The following is a 20,219-nucleotide window of genomic DNA, read 5'->3' as shown; positions in this document are numbered from 1 at the left end:
AAAAAAAAAAAAAAAAAAAAAAATCCATTACTTGAAATAACCTAATAGGTGAGATACATTCAAAGAATTCTCATAGAAAATCATTCATAGAAAAAGTAAATATGTATTTTAAGATGTATCCCTGTTAGGTATAATTAATTACATTTATATTCTTTGCCATTTAAAAAGAAATTAATAAGAAGGAAGATAAGTAGTTGCAAATACTTTGTTTTGCTAGACAAATGCAAATATAATTTGAAAGTAATTGTATATTCTCTTAATTTATTTTCATTTGACTCTAGTATCATTAATCTCTACTCCACTTTAGCATTTTGTTTCAATGGCCATATCTCTGATCTTGTAATCACTCTAAATTTCTCTATCACTGAAGTATTAAATTGCGACAAAATTCTATTTATTGACTACAAGGTTTTTGCTTCCTGACTCTGTTGTTTTCAGTGTATTTGCTTTTCAAGTTTTCTAGTTGTCATAGTAATCCAACCCATTGATTATCTTCCCCCATTAGTTTCCTTCTGAGCTAATTCCTTTCCAGAGCCAGTTTGGATCCCATGGTCTGTTGCTTACACTGTGTCTCCTCAACTACCCTGTCCCCTTGTCCTTATGCCTCACTCTGCTGAGTCTTCACACAGAATATCAAACTGCTGGATTTTCAAGGCTAAAAAGCATCTGTGTAAGTTATCTGTTACTGTGTTAAAAACTGCTGTATTACCTAGGAGCTCAAAAAATGTCACATCTTACTAAATCTAGTTATCTAATCTCTAGTGAATCAATACCTTGAGGAGGCTATTCTTTTGCTTCATATGGATTGTGGTATTATCTGGATCACTTGGTGGTACTTTGTGGGTGGCTGGGCTGGTTTGGAAGGTCCAAGATAGCTTCACATCCCCTGAAACCTGGGGATGGCTGGAAGGCTGGGCTTAACTCTGCCCTCTCCTTTATGTCATCGCAGGGCCCCTTCACCTAATCTCTTTAGCAAAGTAGTTGGACTTATTACATGGGTCAGGACTCTCAGAGTGAGTATTTCAAAAAATAGGAAGTGAAATTCCCTGTCTTCTGTGGCCTGGGCCCAGAAATCAGCACAGCATCATTTCTGCTATATGCTATTGGTCAAAGTAATCACAGAGCCCCTCCATATTTAACAAAGTGAACATAGAATCCAGGTCTTGATGCGGAGAATATTGGAGATACTATGGACATCTTTGCTCTTTTACATCATTCATTCATTCATTTCAGCATTCATTTATTCAATCAATAATGATTTGTCACTAATTATAATACTAGGTACTTGATGGATACAGAGGGTGATTCAATGGCTAGGAAGTTGTAAGTTTCTTTATAACGGAACTTACACAGGAGACAAATACAATGGTAACTAACATTATATTATTAACAGTAGGAGAGATACTTCACTTACTGGTAGTCAAGGGTGGGCTTTCTGAAGGTAAAATCTAAAAGATGAGAGTCACAGAGCCGTGGATAAAGTAAAGGAAAGACAAAACAAAATCAGAGGTCCATTGTCCGGAAAGGGTTTATCATGCAGAAGCAGGAAGAAGACCTATGTTTTTGAAACATAATGTTCAAGATGAGAATAGTTGGATATATGACTAGAGCCAGAACGTTCAGGACCTTGTAGACCTGGTTAACAAGCAGGGCTGAGTCAATAAAGTATTCTAAACAGGAGAATAAAAGAGCTGATTCTCTGGTAAAAGGACGTCTGGCCAGTCTCAGAAGGTTGAGAGAAAGTCAAAAGAGGAAGCATGTTGGCCTGCTAGAAGGCTATCACAGGACATTTGTAGTAGTCCATGTGAGAGGTAATAGTGGTGATAGTGGAGACTGAGAGAAATGTATAAACTGCCAATATATTTTGAAGGTAGAATCAATAGAAATAACCATCTTTTCTAATCACAGACAATATTGTTGAACAAACAGTTTTCATTACTGATCTCTACTATTTTACCATCCTTTCATATGCCAAAAATCTGTAACCCAGGTTATAAATACTTCACAGAAAATGCTTTCACTATAATCATTAATAATATTAAACTTGTCAAAAACAGTAGATATTTTAAGTATTAACTTCTGCCTTCCTAACATTTGGCACATTGTATTACTTCCTGTTCTTTGAAGCATACAACTCCTTTAATTTCTGTAACACAACTTTCTGGATCCACATATCTCTCTGCTAATTTATGTTTATTTTCCTTTAGGAGCTTTTATTTTCCTCCAACCCCATAAGTGATTATATTCAAGAGTAAATTCAAATTTGACATTTTATATGGCTTTGTTTATACTTTCTCTGAGATATCTCAACAGAACTGTAGCCTGCAGTCAGCCTTCCATTCTGAGCTTTAGATCCATATTTCTGCTTGGCAATCAGAGACATGCATTTCTGGCATAAAATAGATAAAATATTCCACAAAACCCTTTCAATGCAAACAACTGAAAATGCTAGAAAATATTCTTAAAATATTATGAAAGCATTAAAGTGTTTATTTTAAAATTCCAGGCCAAATTTATACAAAAATAGTACAGTGAGCCTACTTTTGCCCTTGGGGGCATTTGCTGACATGGGCAAATTTGGGCTTCAGTTTTTGATAGCATCTCTGGGAAAGGGATGCAGAACTCCAAACCCAGCGTGTTCCCTGGGAAAGTGTCCACCAATAGAAGTTGGAACTCAAAGGACTGTACCCACAGGGTAAGAGTAGAGCAGAAGTAGACCCAGTCTACACATTCCTACTCTCAAGGAAGTGCAAAGAGCCTTCCCTTTGACATGAGAAGGGTGGAGATGACGTAGGAACCATTCTTGAAGTTATAATCACAAGCCAGCTCTTATATATATGGATTTTTAACTCAAATTCATGTCACCCAGATGATTAAAATAAAACCTCAAGCAATGAACTTGGATTAATGTGATCCTAGACATTGATGCCAAGAGTTGCCTATGGACACAAATCTCTAGAGGAGGAAGCCATCATCTGAGGGATGAAGTATCCTCATAAATATTTTTTAAAGGACAATAAGTAGCACAGAGTTAAAATTAACCAAGAATACATAGGAACAAAGGTACCCTGAGAGAAAACCAACAGAAAAGCCCTGTCAATACTATAATTGGGGGCTTCCCTGGTGGCACAGTGGTTGAGAGTCTGCCTGCCGAAGCAGGGGACACGGGTTCGTGTCCCAGTCTGGGAAGATCCCACATGCCGCGAAGCGGCTGGGCCCGTGAGCCATGGCTGCTGAGCCTGTGCGTCTGGAGCCTGTGTGTCTGGAGCCTGTGCTCCACAACGGGAGAGGCCACAGCAGTGAGAGGCCCGTGTACCGCAAAAAAAAAAAAAAAAATACTATAATTGGAAATATCAGATGGTATAAAACAATTAATTTGTTTAAAGACAAGCATTACTACCTTTGCAGGTAATGGGAAAGTATTAAAACAGTGGTATAAAAGGTATACCAAAGAACTACACACATTTAGAAATGAAAATTACATTATTGTAAATAACATAATGCAGATTAAGCAGAGCTAAAGAAAGAATTAATGAACTGAATTAGCTCAGAGAATTTATTCATGCAAAAACCTCAAGAAATGGAAAAGTTGGAAGAGAGATTAAAAGACATGGAGAACAGAATAAAAAGGATTCTCAATTGAGAATAGAAAGAAAACAATACAGGTTTATTTGAAGAGCTAATGATGAGAATTTTCCAAAAATTTCCTAGATGACAGACGCCAAAGTTAAATCAAGAGATTTAAGAAGCCCAGTAAATTCCAAACTATAAGTAAAAAGAAATCTATACCTAGAAACATTATATTGAAGCTGTAGAACATCAAAGCAAAAAGATTTTGAAAGTAGCTGGAGGAAAATATGATGTTCAAAGTATGAGACTTTGAGCTTACTTTTCTACAGCAATAATGGCCATCTGAAGACAATGGAATTATATCCTGTTGTGCTGAAAGAAAATAACTGCTAACCTATAATCATATGTACAAGGAAAATATCTTTTAAGAATGAGGTTAAAAGCCCAGAGATAAACCCATGCACATATGGTCACCTTGTCTTTGATAAAGGAGGCAAGAATATACAGTGGAGAAAATACAGCCTCTTCAATAAGTGGTGCTGGGGAAACTGCACAGCTACATATAAAAGAATGAAATTAGAACACTCCCTAACACCATACACAAAAATAAACTCAAAATGGATTAAAGACCTAAATGTAAGGCCATACGCTATAAAACTCTTAAAGGAAAACATAGGCAAAACGCTCTATGACATAAATCACAGAAAGACCCTTTTGGACCCACCTCCTAGAGAAATGGAAATAAAAACAAAAATAAACAAATGGGACCTAACTAAACTCAAAAGCTTTTGCACAGCAAAGAAAACCATAAACAAGACAAAAAGAGAACCCTCAGAATGGGAGAAAATATGTGCAAATGAAGCAACTGACAAAGGATTAATCTCCAAAATTTGCAAGCAGCTCATGCAGCTCAATAACAAAAAAGCAAACAAACCAATCCCAAAATGGGCAGAAGACCTAAATAGACATTTCTCCAAAGAAGATATACAGATAGCCAACAAACACATGAAAGAATGTTCATCACTAATCATTAGAGAAATGCAAATCAAAACTACAATGAGGTATCACCTCACACTGGTCAGAATGGCCATTATCAAAAACTCTACAAACAATAAATGCTGGAGAGGGTGTGGAGAAAAGGGAACACTCTTGCACTGCTTGTGGGAATGTAAATTGATACAGCCACTATGGAGAACAGTATGGAGGTTCCTTAAAAAACTAAAATTAGAACTACCATACAACCCAGCAGTCCCACTACTGGGCATATACCCTGACAAAACCATAATTCAAAAAGAGTCATGTACCACAATGTTCATTGCAGTTCTATTTACAATAGCCAGGACATGGAAGCAACCGAAGTGTCCATCAACAGATGAATGGATAAAGAAGATGTGGCACATACATGCAATGGAATATTACTCAGCCATAAAAAGGAACGAAGTTGAGTTATTTGTAGTGAGGTGGATGGGCCTAGAGTCTGTCATACAGGGTGAAGTCAGTCAGAAAGGGAAAAAGAAATACCGTATGCTAACCCATATATATGGAATCTAAAAAATAAATAAATAAAATGGTCATGAAGAACCTAGGGGCAAGATGGGAGTAACACACAGACCTACTAAGGAATGGACTTGAGGATAACGGGAGGGGGAAGGGTAAGCTGGGACAACATTAGAGAGTGGAATGGCCATATATACACTTCCAAACGTAAAATAAATAGCTAGTGGGAAGCAGCCGCATAGCACAGGGAGATCAGCTCGGTGCTCTGTGGCCACCTAGAGAGGTGGGATAGGGAGGGTGGGAGGGAGGGAGACACAAGAGGGAAGAGATATGGGGACATATGTATATGTATAACTGATTCATTTTGTTATAAAGCAGAAACTAACACACCATTGTAAAGCAATTATACTCCAATAAAGATGTTAAAAAAAAATGAGGTAAAATATATATTTTTTGAAAATCAACATCATAAAGTCTACTAAAGATAATTCAGTATGATATACTTTAGGCGAAAGGAAAGTGATCACAGGTTTGGTAGGTCTGTGATGAAAGAAGGAATTAAGGGCAAATAAGCTAACATATATCTGGGTAATTTAAAAAATAGTGCAAGTGTAAAGTATGATAATGTCCAATAAATTTTTAAAAAATGAGGGAATTAAAGTTCATGACTCAGTAACATATGTCAGAACAGGAATAAAAGGAACAAAGTGTCCTAAGATTCTTATTTTGTCTAAGAGGATGGTAAAGGTATTAATTGATGTTTTTGGATAACTTAAGTATGCATGTTGCATGCTTTAAGAAAATCAATAAAATAATAGAAACAGAGCAGTTGTGTTCCCAACTAGTAACAGGAAGAGGGTTAGAATAATGATATAATCCATTAATACTAAGAAAACAAAGAAAGAAAGATCACAAAACAAACAGAAAGAATAAAATAACAGGAAACACTTGTACCCAAATATATCAGTATATTAAACTGAAATGATTAAAGTGCTAAGTACTCTGGGAAAAGAAAAAGATTGTCTGACTTCTTTGAAAAAATAGAATATAACAATGTGCTGTTTAAAAGAGGTGCTAGTAAAATATAAGGTTACTGAAAGCATAAAAGGATGGAAAAGACATAACATGTAAATATTAACTAAATGAAAGCCAAGGTAACTATATTAATATGAGACAAAATAGAGTTTTAAATAATAAAACAATAATAGAGATAAAGGAGATATTTCACAAAGATAAAAGTTTCAAATCATCAATAACATAAAGCCAATTTAAATTTGTATGTAATGAATAGCATTGCCTCAAGATATGTAGAGCAAAAAGGAGACAGAACTACAAGAAGAAAATTTTTAAAAGCTACTACCCTTTTAGAAGAGTTCAACACTTTCTTCTAAGTTAATCCAAGTAGAATAAATGGGGCAAAAAAAAAAAAAACCTAACAACTATATAAATGATATGGACAACACAGTTATCAGACTTAACCCAATAGATCCACATCACATCCCAAAACTACAGACTACTCCTTCTTTGCAAGCACAAACAGGATAAAAATCGATCATATTCTGGGAGATAAAACAAGTTTTAACAAATTTCAGTTGACTGAATATATATGAACTGTTTTCTCTGAATATGATTCAGTTAAGCACAAAATCCGAACAAAGAAAAAATAAAACATAACCATATGTTTGGAAATAAAGAAGCACTTGGGTGCACAAATTCAACATGTCCACCAAACTCCAAACTACCCCTTCTTTTCTTCCCTGTCTTCATCACTCATCCCACTCTTGTCTAAGGCATCATTTATGGTCCCATGACATTGCCTTAATTCAGGCCTTCTCTTTGATTTTCCTCTCTTTGAGGTTCATGCTCCTCCTATCTGCCACACTATGCCTTCCAAAAGATTGGTTTAATCATATAAAGCCTTTATTTAAAAATTTTTTAAAGACCCTCAGTACCAACAGGATAAAATTCAAACTCCATAACATGACATTCAAGGATCCTTGATAGAGCCTCTGCTTTTCTTTTCATCTTTATTTCTTCCCAAGCCTTCGTGCACCTTTTATGCATTAGTTATGCTATTCACTTATACTTTCCTAAACACCCTGTTCTCCCTGTCTCCTCCTTACCTTTGCACCTACTTACCCCTCTACCTGGGATGTCCTCTCTTACTATTCACCCACCTGACCATTTCCTGTATATCCTGGGAGATACAATTCAAGTATCACATTCCTTGCCTGGTCAGTCCTCATAGTGTTATTCTCTTCTTCACTTTCTACCCTAGAATTGTTTTTTGTACTTCAGTTTTTTAAATTAGCTATTTTAAATGTCTGCCTATTGTGTTAGACCATAAACTACGTGCAGATAGGATTTTTTTCTTGTTCATTTCTTTTTCTATTCTTAGCACTTATATAAGGAGGGCTCAAAAATTGAATTTATGAATAAAATTAAAATTCTTATGTTAGCTTAAACATATTTGTTGAAAGAAGCAAGAAGGGTCAGTCAATATGTTGGCTATGAGAAAGGAGAGCGATATTATAAAAAGTAGATGGAATGACATGTAAAGAATATGAGATGGCACATTTGGTGTGGTAGTCCTAAAACCTTTTAGCATCCTGAAGGAAGGGCTTCCAGGTAGAGTTGTACAGCTTTTATACTGCACAACTTAAGAGGGTGCCATACACATCTAGTCAAGGATGTGATATTGTTGCCCAGAGCAATCCTGAGTGCAAAACATCCTGAGTGGTCCCACACAATTTCCTTGATCAAATGAACCATGTCATTAGAGCCCAGGAAATAATTGTTATTTATTATGACAGTTGGGAGTCATCATTAAGAAAAGGCCTGTATTTTTCATACCCTAATGAGAGAAATGTGTAACACCTTTTGGAAATCTTCCCATCAAAAACAAAAAGATTAGGTACCTAACGTAGCAAGTTTTGATTGTATGGGAAAAAAACTCACAACTAAGCCAAATAAATGAGCCATTGCAGTGGGTTGAAATCCATATCCACCTGTGGTATAATTTGCAAAGTTTGCTTAAGGTTTACGCATGAATATTATGACTTGCAGTCAAATTCTTTCTGACTGAATAATTTAGAAAATAAATTTATATACTTGTGTTACCCATTTTATTAAATAATTGGTATCCAGAAGCCCAAGGACTGAGCCTCATATGGGATAATTAGAATTCACTGACTTGAACCAATGGCTTCATCTGCTTCAGAATTTCATGCCAGTGTGGATACTCTGCTTTTATACGCAGAACATCATTTGCTTGCTAACAGTATAAACCAAACATACTTAAAACATTTTTTTCTGGGAAGCAACTAGAAAGAAAACATAAACTCTGCTTAGTTTCACCTGCAAATGCATTTTTAAAGCAATGAGTCTTATTCATTGCCCACACTCAGGAGTCACGTTTCCCTACCCAAGCTGAAATTCCCAGGCCTAAATATGTTCTCCACCCACCTCTTAATATGCCTTCCCTGTTGCTAGATGTATTCTTGAAAATAGCTTCTCACAGTAAGAGTAGCCCCTGGCTTATTGCAAACCACATATTTTATCTGTTTTAATATCTCTTTTCTACAGATCCTCCTGCTGTGGAACCAGCATTTCTGGAAATCCGGCAAGGACAAGACCGCAGTGTCACTATGAGCTGCAGGGTCCTGAGAGCCTATCCAATACGGGTGCTGACCTATGAGTGGCGCTTGGGAAACAAATTATTACGGACGGGTCAGTTTGACTCTCAAGAATACACAGAGTACCCGGTGAAGAGTCTTTCCAATGAAAACTATGGAGTTTATAATTGTAGCATCATAAATGAAGCTGGAGCAGGGAGATGCAGCTTTCTTGTTACAGGTAAGATGCTGAATATTTTGCTTTTTTTTTTTTTTTTTTTTTAGATCATGGTAGCTTAGGCTTATGTCAATATAAGAATGAAAGCATTTTACAGATCCATGGAGCATACCATGAACAGCTTGACTGTTCATATTTAGAGCTTCTACTCATTTATTTTCAAGGAAAGTCTATTTTAGTAGTTAAGATAGTTAATGTGCCTATAAAATTAGAAGTTTATGTGAATTCAAATAGCGTTTGTGATGAGGTTGGTTATGTTGAGTGTTTCAGTAATAAAGTGACAAACCTTAACTAGCTTTATTTAGATCAAATTGCAAATATTAATACATGTTTTCTTTTGCAAGTTTAAAATCCCTTGCAATCCAATACCTTTTCTGGTTTTAATAGTAGAGAATGCTTTCTTTCTTTTTCTTGTTTATTTATTTATTACCTCTTAATGTATGGTGAATCTTCATTTTGTCCCTGGCTTACCATAGGACCACAGATATTCAAAGGGAAATCAATATAGCTGTATCTGGTATATAATGAATTAGAGAGAATTATCATTTTTGATATCATTATCTTTTAATGTATTTAAGGAAATATTAAATCTGTATTAAATCATACATGTTTATTTAAATTATTTTGGTAATATAAAGTAAATCTGTGTAATTTTTGAGCTAGGGTTTAGGCATACATTAAAAGGACATACTCCTTTTCATTATTATTTTGTTCTAGATAAAATTAGTTGAAACGGTTATAGTGTTTATGCTACTAAAAGAAGAAACTGGACATTGTATGTTATCTGGAAAGCAATCATAAAAATCATGATTAAAAGGTTTCAGAATTAATTAAATCTTGTTCATTGGTAATATAAATTCTTATTAATAAGTTCTTACTCATAAGAGAACTCTCTAATATGGGTTGCCTTGAGACATTTTTGCTTCCTGAAATGGGATATTAGGTGGATAAAATACAATTGACTAACCAAAGAATATGAAGACATCCTCTCTGCTGGATCTTGCCACCTCTTGGTTTTGCAATCTCTTTTATTAACATTCAGTTGAACTTAAGGTTTTTCTACTTTGATACTTAAAGTGAACTATTAAAACGAAATAAAAAATCCCTAGGACAATTACTTACATGGCGATCTAATTTTTCTTCCTAGGAATATTTACAAGGGTAAGAGAATGTACTCTATTACTCTATGGGGTAATTTAAATGGCATGATATACTTTCATTCCTTATTTATATGTTATTATCCCAAGCAATAAGAATCCTTCAAAGGCAATTGTTTTTCACATATTGGTACAAATGGAGCACTTTACTTTTTTTCATTAACCCTCCAAAATAAAAATACTCCATAAAATTAACCAAACCCCTTTCTTCAATCTTTTTGGCTTTATACACATTCTGATTTTCTCTGGTGACACTGTTTTCTAACTTTGGTTTAGACCATGCTGCCTCTGCAAGATTTTCATTTGTTCTCTATTATATGATCCAAATCCTATTTTTTGAGCTAGAAGACAAGCTGAGACCAGAATAAACACTAGCTCCATTCTCCCATTCCAGATCCATGGGGTGCAGTAAGTAGATTTCAGTAGTTGCAGGAAGGAATAAACCTGTTGTGGATTCCCCCATAGAGGGAGAGGAAACAGCCCCGTGCATTAATTTGCTTCCAGTGTGCATTTTTCAATCTCCAGGTCAACCTCATTGTTTCAAGATCTCCACATAAAATCTAATAGTTTTTGTTTGTTTTTTTGTTTGTTTTTTTTGGCGGTACGCGGGCCTCTCACTGTTGTGGCCTCTCCCGTTGCGGAGCACAGGCTCCGGACGTGCAGGCCCAGCGGCCATGGCTCACGGGCCCAGCCGCTCCGCGGCACGTGGGATCCTCCCGGACCGGGGCACCAACCCATGTCCCCTGCATTGGCAGGCGGACTCTCAACCACTGCGGCACCAGGGAAGCCCCTAATAAAGTTTTGAAGAAGAGAAAAAGAAATGATTGAATTCCAAATACAGTATAATTCAGGAAAATATATAAGGAAATCAGTGATTCCATAGAATCAGACATCTGGAAGAAACTCTGAAAGACTATTTACTCTTCTACTAAAACATACCAGAATTAGTAGTAATCCTTATCAATTTCCCATAATTCAAAACTCTTTGAAGCTATGCAGAAGAGAACTAGAGAATATAATGTATGCAAGGATTCATATATTTATTATGCATATGTTCTTTACCCACAAAGCAGATCTTTTAAGACAATTCTTTTTCCTTGAGGCCCAAATTAACTAAGAAACATTTAAATTTTCAAAGTTATAACTATTGTACCAAATTTAAGAATTTAAACCCTTCCACTTGCTTGTCCTGAATGTCCTGAAAGTGGACTTGATCTGGCTGCACATCAAAACGTACAGAATTGAACTAAAAGACAATGGCAGCCCTCATGTCTATATGTATTCTAGCTCCCAGGAAAGCTCAAAAGTTCGGACGTGTTTTCTTCATTTATATCATGAGTATGCAATGTGTGTGGGTGTTTTGGGGTAGGAGAGTGGGGTTGTGTTTACCAAGAAGTCAGAGTGGCTGTGAGAATATTTTCCTGGGAAGGAAAAGAAGATAGTAAGCAAAGGTATTTTGGGACGAGTCACCAACCTAGCTTGTTGTGCACTGTCCATATTAGAGAATATTAGCTATAATACTACAAAATACTGTGTACTTTCATTTATTTTATTTACTAGTATTGTTATAGTGAAGTTAAGCCTAGTTTTTTTGTGTTTTAAGCCTTTGTACTCGAACACCATTTATCATATTTTTCTGTGGGAGAATTTTTACAAGTTCTATAAATAAATGTGACATATTAATTTATTATAATAAGTCCACTTGTAAATGTGCAATTCCAAGTATATATGTATAAATACATAGACATAAGTATTTCTATATTAATAAATAGTTTTGTACTGTTTATCAGATCACTCAACTGGAGCATGGATTTCACTTTATCACAGGTTTAAATGCTCCAAATTAACATTTGGAAAGAATGTTTTTAAAGACTTCAAAACATCTAGGCACATTCATTACATTACAGATATGAGTGAATAACATGCTAGGTTAGATCCTAGCACACAGCTTGATCCAGAAAAGAAAACCAGTAAATCTGGGATGATGGAATAGATAGAGGGATGGCCAAGAGTGAATGATTAAATGGAAGTAATCTTACTGAAAATTATTTTTTAATGGGAAAAGAATGAGGGTGAAAGAGTAGTTCAAGTTGAAAATATGTAGCGGGCTGAATAGTATCCGCCAAGAAGGTAAATCCATGTCCTAATCCCCAAACCCTGTGAATATCACTTTATGTGGCAATACATGATTACGTTAAGGATTTTGAGATGAGGAGCTTATCCTGGATCATGTAAGGTTAGTGAAAGATTTAATGTCCTTATGGTTGCATGATAGAGGGCCCTAGCATTTTGCTGGTTTTGGGCTGAAGGCCACTCTCATGTCTTAGAATATTTCTGCAGGTCCTAGAGATCACCTGTAATTCCTTGTCACATGTGCTTTTCCAGCGTGGCTGCTTAATTCATCAAGCCATGAGGAAGAATCTCTAGCTCTAGTCTGTTAAGATGGAATCTTATATAACATAACCTAATTACTGAAGGAACATCTCATCACAGTTTTTTCCCACCCTCTATGGGAGAGAATTATACACAAAGACATTAATAACAGAAGTAGAAATCACTGGAGTCACCTTAGGTTCAGTCTGCCACATGTATCAACATTACCTGCTGCTAGGAGTACTTTTAAATACAACCTACATATGAAACTGTTTTATCTATGGCAAAAGTTAAAGAAATTCCTCATAGTTTAATCCCTTTCAATAAACATGGCAAATAGGGTTTTAAAAACAAAAATTTGCCTGTGACTGTTGTTTTCACCTCTAATTTGGAAGTATTTGTACTGGGATTGTGCATCCTCTACTTTTCTTTTGATATATTACAACATTCAGACTGACATTTTGGAACTACTCTTTTCTCCATATTCAGCACCAGCAGATCAGACACATAACCAAAATTAGACAGATCCTAGAGAACAAATAAAGCAAGAGTGAGACATTTTTATGAAAGTGAGTACATGGTATCACTCAGTGAATGTAAAGAAATTGAGGATGACTGAGAACTGTGATATGCCTAAGACAGGCTGTTGGATTACTCTAGCATTACTTAGTTCTAAAGAATGAAAAGGATGAAATAACAACCAAGTCAAATTTGACTCCAGATCACAATGTTTTATTCTTGTTTTCTAAAGTCAGATTGAGTTATGTAGTAACCAGATAGAAAATGTATTTTATTCTCTGGTAATGCATATGTTTGTGCTATTCAGCTGGATACTTGTTTGTTATGAATGTCTAAACATGAACAGCATAACACTGTAGAAAAATCATTAGAACTATCAGAAGTAAGATCAAATGAACTAATGGAAAAATATCTAATAAAATTCCCTGTGATAGGGCTTCTCTCATGGCGCAGTGGTTGGGAGTCCACCTGCCGATGCAGGGGACACGGGTTCGTGCCCTAGTCCGGGAAGATCCCACATGCCACGGACCGGCTAAGCCCGTGAGCCATGGCCACTGAGCCTGCGCGTCCGGAGCCTGTGCTCCTCAACGTGAGAGACCACAACAGTGAGAGGCCTGTGTACCGCAAAAAAAAAAAAAAAAAAAAAAAAAAATTCCCTGTGATAACTCTAAAAGGCAAAAAACTTCAATGTCAAATATTTTTCAGAGCCAAAATTCTGTTAAATTTATTAGAATTTTACTTATGATGATAACAGATAGACTAATGGATCCCAGTGTTTCAGCCAGCCTTATGAATTACAGTTATGTTAAAACTATAGAGCAGAAAATGCATTATATGTCCTAACAACTCGATGTATTCTATGGTGTACAAAGTGATTCCACTTGTATTCTTTTCATTCAAACAATTCTGCTGTGTGTGTGGAAGAAGCAATATCACCCTTGTATGACAGGTAAGCTAATAGAGGCTAAGGAAACCAAAAGTAAAATGTGTATCTTCTGACTGTAAATTCAAGCTCTTTTTGACACACCTCAGTAACTCTTTTATTAGTGGTTCTAAAGGAATTTTTGGATAATTAAGCTAGATAAAATGTAGATGAGTCCATGCTGAACCTAAAAAAGTAGAAATAAAAATGTAAATATTAATTAAGGAAGATAATACTATCACTTAGCAAAAATTTTACCAAAATATTTACTTTAATATTGAATCTAATTAATACAATATTTTAGAGATGGAGCAGAAAGGGCTGATTAGAGGAAGGCTTATAGGAGTTTGTGTTGATTCCATCCTAGTCCTTACCTGAAGATTGGGATGCATAGATAAGGTGAAACTGTTGAGGCTTAGCACACTCTTCTATATCAGGTTCACAGCAGAAAAGTGACAGTAGACTTCAAACAGTGATGGAGAAAGCTAGAATTTTCAACTTAGCAAAGTAGCATATACCTTCTTAAAATTCCGAACATCCTGCTGAGATATCAGAATGATTAAGCCTTAGGAGTCAGGGCCTTGCTTGAAAATAAAGGCTTATTCTAGGTACTCCCAAACAAAGGCTAACAGCAAGCCCCAATAAGATTCATGGGGAGGTAGAATTTGGAAGTAGAGTTCCTCCAATTTGTAAGAGCAAGTCTCTACATTCTCCATACATCTCACCCTAATAAAATGTAAAAAGGCAGAATACAAAAGTTTGAGGTGATTAGCAGGTAGCTGAATTACCTACTAGAATAAACATCGACACTCTTTAGAGGGAGAGCATAGTCCAGTTATCTATAATATATTATATAATATTTATTATACATTACAATGTAATAATGTAGTGATAATTACTAACAATGCTCAATAAATAATAAAAATTACCTGACACGCAAGGAAAATAGGAAAGTGTTACTCTTAGTTAAGAATAACAGGGCCTCCCTGGTGGCGCAGTGGTTGAGAGTCCGCCTGCCGATGCAGGGGATACGGGTTCGTGCCCCGGTCCGGGAGGATCCCACATGCCGCGGAGCGGCTGGGCCCGTGAGCCATGGCCGCTGAGCTTGCGCGTCCGGCAACGGGAGAGGCTACGACAGTGAGAGGCCCACATATGGCAAAAAAAAAAAAAAAAAAAAAAAAAAGAATAACAGTGGTCACGGGACTTCCCTGGTGGCGCAATGGTTAAGAATCCTCCTGCCAATGCAGGGGACATGGGGTCAAGCCCTGGTCTGGGAAGATCCCACATGCTGCAGAGCAGCTAAGCCCATGCGCCACAACTACTGAGCCTGTGCTCTAGAGCCCGAGAGCCACAATTACTGAGCTCGTGTGCCACAACTACTGAAGCCCATATGCCTAGAGCCCATTTTCCGCAACAAGAGAAGCCACTGAAATGAGAAGCCCGTGCACCGCAACGAAGAGTAGCCCCTACTCGCTGCAACTAGAGAAAGCCCGTGCGCAGCAAAAAAGACCCAATGCAGCTAAAAATGAATAATATAAATTTTTTAAATAAACTAAAAAAAAAAAAAAAGAGAATAACAGTGGTCTTTTAAAAACTAACCCTGAGATGGCCCAGATGTTGGATATAGCAAAGCCTAGCTATTATAATAATTTCAGAGTATTAAAGGAAAATATGTTCAAAGATTTAAAGATAAATACAGTATTTATGAGCAAATGCATAAGAAATTTCAGCAGAGGGAAAAAATCCTTTAAAAAATAACCAAATGCAAATACTATAACTAAAATGGTATAATAACTGGAATGAAAAAATTACCTAGATGGAATGAACAACATATTGGAAAAGGTAGAAGGGTCAGTGAAATTGAAGACAAATTGAAAGAGATGAGACAATCTGCTAGATAGAAAAAAGATTGAAGACTAAAGAAAAGAGATCTAAGGACCTGGAGGATAATGAAAAATGGCCTAAAATAATTGCAGTTGAATTTCCAGACGTTCTAGAAAAGAATGAGAATGGGACCAAAACAGAAAAAAAAAACTTTTTCAAACCCACAGATCCAATCATATCATGGAACACAAACCAAGAAAAAATACAAATAAAACCACACCTAGGCACATCATAATCCAATTGCAGAAAACCAAAGACAGAAAGTTTTCAAAGCAGCCAGAATAAAAATGATATTGTGATGATATGCATGACAGTTACCTTCTCATTAGAAGCAATGTGAGCTAGAAGACAATGACACATCTTTAAATTTTTAAACATCTTTAAAATACTGTCAGTTAATAATTTTATTTCTAGTGAAAATGTGCTTTAAAATATGGTCAAACAAATATATTTTTCTGGAAAATGAAAGCTGGAGAATTAGTAGTCAGTAAAACTGTACTACAAAATATGCCAAAAGATATTCTTCATATTAAAGGGAAAAGTTATCAGTGGAAACCAGGATCTACATAAGAAATAAAGAATCTTTTCTCCTATGTTTTCTTCTGTGAGTTTTATGTTTTCAGATCTTATATTCAAATCTTTAATGATTATGAGTTAAATTTTGTGTGTGGTAAAAGACACGGGTCCAATTTCATTCTCTTAAATATGGATATATAATTTTTTCAACATCATTTTTTAAGGAGACTATCCTTTCTCCATTGTGTATTCTTGTACCTTTGAAGAAGATCAGTTGACCATATATGAGTGAGTTTATTTCTGGGCTCTTAACATACACACCTACACACCCACACATGAACACAAGGATACTTTTGGAGTTGATGGATATATTTATCACTTAGATTGTGGTGATAGTAACAGGAGGTATATGTATGTCTAAATTTACCAAATTGTATTATATTAATTATATGCACTTTTTTTGTATACCAATTACACCTCAATAAAACATGGGGAAAAAATGGAATGAAGATGATCAGATCCAGTAAATAGGTGGGTAAAGATAAAATTTTTTGTAATTTCCCTAATAAACAACTGTACAAACAATGGTCAGCAAATTACAGCTTGGGGACCAGCCAACAGTTTTTATAGATAAAGGTTAATTGCAACATAGCTTTCTTCACTTGCTTATGTATTGTCTATGGCTCCATTCATGCTACAACAGGAGAGGTGAGTAGTTGTAACAGCAACCATATGGCTCATAAACCTAAAATATTGGGTTGGCCCAAAAGTTCATTCAGATTTTTCCATAAGATGTTACTGAAAAACCCAAACGAACTTTTGGGCCCACCCAATATTTACATCTAGCCCTTTGAGGAAAAGTCTGTCAATCCTTTGTTTGAAGCAAAAATAATAACATTATAAGTTAGGGTTTATAACATATCACGAACCAAAATGTTACAGCAATAGCACAAATGATGGGATTAATTTGAGTTGTATTGTTCTAAATTTATAACATTTGTGAAGTAGGAACTGAGAAGCAAATAGGGACCTCAGAGAAGCATGAAATGTGAAGTGTGATATATTAAGTGATACAATATTGACTCTAAATAGAATGAGTAAGTTAAAGTTGCATAGTTTTTGCCATACAGAAACTTCTAAAAAGTTTTTTTAAAAAGTGGTGCATTGCTGCAATGAACATTGTGGTACATGTCTCTTTTTGAATTATGGTTTTCTCAGGGTATATGCCCAGTAATGGGATTGCTGGGTCCTATGGTAGTTCTACTTTTAGTTTTTTAAGGAACCTCCATACTGTTCTCCATAGAGGCTGTACCAATTCACATTCCCAGCAACAGTGCAAGAGTGTTCCCTCTTCTCCACACCCTCTCCAACATTTATTGTTTGTGGATTTTTGGATGATGGTGGCACTATTTGCAATCGCCAGGACATGGAAACAACCTAAGTGTCCATCGACAGATGAATGGATAAAGAAGATGTGGCACATATATACAATGGAATATTACTCAGCCATAAAAAAAAACAAAATTGAGTTATTTGTAGTGAGGTGGATGGACCTAGAGTCTGTCATACAGAGTGAAGTAAGTCAGAAAGAGAAAAACAAATACCGTATCCTAACACATGTATATGGAATCTAAAAAATAAATAAATAAAAAAAACTGATTATGAAGAACCTAGGGGCAGGACGGGAATAATGACACAGACCTACTAGAGAATGGACTTGAGGACATGGGGAGGGGGAAGGGTAAGCTGGGACAAAGTGAGAGAGTGGCATGGACTTATATATACTACCAAATGTAAAATAGATAGCTAGTGGGAAGCAGCCGCATAGCGCAGGGAGACCAGCTCAGTGCTTTGTGACCACCTAGAGAGGTGGAATATGGAGGGTGGGAGGGAGGAAGACACAAGAGGGAAGAGATATGGGGATATCTGTATTTGTATAGCTGATTCACTTTGTTATAAAGCAGAAACTAACACACCATTGTAAAGCAATTATACTCCAATAAAGATGTTTAAATAAATATCAAAAAAAAAGTGGTGCATTGAAGAAACTAAAATACATTCGAATTTACTCGAAATATCAGAGGAAAAGATAACAAGTGAACAACAACAACAAAAACACTGAAGGGACAATGAAAACAATGAGCAAGATGATAGACTTTAACCCAATTATATTAATAATGACATGAAATGTAAATGAACTTAACACTTCAGTTGTCAGAAATCATTGGACTGGATTTTTTTTTTTTTTTTGCGGTACGCGGGCCTCTCACTGTTGTGGCCTCTCCCATTGTGGAGCACAGGCTCCGGACGCACAGGCTTAGCGGCCATGGCTCACAGGCCTAGCCAATCCGCCACATGTGGGATCTTCCCAGACCAGGGCACGAACCCATGTCCCCTGCATCGGCAGGCGGACTCTCAACCACTGCGCCACCAGGGAAGCCCTGGACTGGATTTTTAAAAAAACAACAAAAAGCAAGCTATCTACAAGATAGACACTGCTATCTACAAGAAACACATGTTAAATACAAAGACACAAAGAAGCTGAAAGGACAGGATGGAGCAATACATAACATGCAAAGGGCACATAAGAAAGCTGACATGGCTATATTATTGCTAGACAAAATAGACTTCAAGACAGAAAATTTTAAGAGTTAAAGAGGGACGTTTAATAATAATAAAAGAGGAATTTATAGGGAAGGTTATACAGATATAAATATGCGTGCACCTAATAATAGAGCTTCAAAATTCACAAATAAAGTGTCAGGAGGAATAATCTACTCATAATTACACTAAAGGTTTTAACATCCATCTATGAATAATTTATAGAATATGTACCCAGAAAATCACTAATGTTTTAGAAGATCTGAACCATACTACAAGCAAACTAAATTAATTGGTATTTGTAGGTTATCATACCCAAAGTTGTAAACTACACATTGTTACATGTGCACATGGAATACTCACCAAGATAGATAATATGCTGATCAAACATTTTCCTTCTAAAATTGGGAGCAAAACAAAAATATCCACTCTCATTAATCACAAATATTGTACTGCAGGTCCTTACCACTACAATAACACAAGGAAAGTAAATAACATGCATAAAAATCAGAAAGGAAGAAGCAAAGTTATTTCTAGTCACAGATTATGTCGTTGTTTTTGAAGACAATGCTAAAGTATCTATGAGAAAATCTACTTGAATTAAGATAATTTAGCAAGAGCATAGGGTATGAAATTAGTATGTAAAATCAATCATATTTCTGTATAATAGCTACAAAAATTTGAAACTGAAGGGTAAAAAATACCATTTCCAGTGACATCAAAGTGTAAATAAATTTAATAAAATATGCACAAGACGTACACTGAAAAATATTAAAAAATTGCTGAGGTATATGAACCGAAATAAATAGAGAAATATACCAAGTTCATATTTTGGAAGAATCAATATTGTTTTCATACTTATTGTCTCCAAATTGATCTACAGATTCACTGCAATCCCAACAAAATACCCAGCATGGTTGTTTTTGGTTTTGTTTCTATAGAAATTGAAGAGCTGACTCTAGATTTTATTTGGAAAGCTAAGGCTTAACAATAGCTAGACCTATGTGGAAGGGGAAAAAGAACAAAGTTGGAGGACTCTCACTACCCTGTTCCAAGTCTTACTGTAAAGTCACAGTAATCAAGATAGTGTGGTTTTTGTATAAATATAAACACATCGTTCATTGAAACAGGATAAAGGATCCAGGAATAAACCTCTGAGGTCGCAAAGATGATACACATATGGTCAAATGAGTTTTTCAAAGTCACCAGCATAATCCATTAGGAAATGATAGTCTTCTGAATAAATTGTGCTAGAACAACTGGATATTCATATTAAAAAAATAAACCTTAAACAATACCTCACATTACACACAAGATTCATTTAAAAT

General features: G+C 35.7%; 1 protein-coding gene across 1 annotated transcript in view; it reads left to right on the top strand.

Annotated features, from left to right (window-relative positions):
- Window positions 1-20,219, top strand: part of MDGA2 (MAM domain containing glycosylphosphatidylinositol anchor 2) — an 846,526-nt gene that overhangs the window by 719,050 nt on the left and 107,257 nt on the right. The window contains exon 9 of the mRNA XM_007448438.1: window positions 8,653-8,922. Within this exon, the coding sequence (XP_007448500.1) occupies window positions 8,653-8,922 (270 nt within the window). The remainder of the gene's footprint in view (window positions 1-8,652; window positions 8,923-20,219) is intronic.

This window comes from Lipotes vexillifer, unplaced genomic scaffold, assembly GCF_000442215.2.
Source record: "Lipotes vexillifer unplaced genomic scaffold, Lipotes_vexillifer_v1.1 scaffold441, whole genome shotgun sequence".
NCBI lineage: Eukaryota > Metazoa > Chordata > Mammalia > Artiodactyla > Lipotidae > Lipotes > Lipotes vexillifer.
The sequence above is the reverse complement of the archived record's forward strand: the minus strand, read 5'-3'. Positions and strand labels throughout refer to the sequence as shown.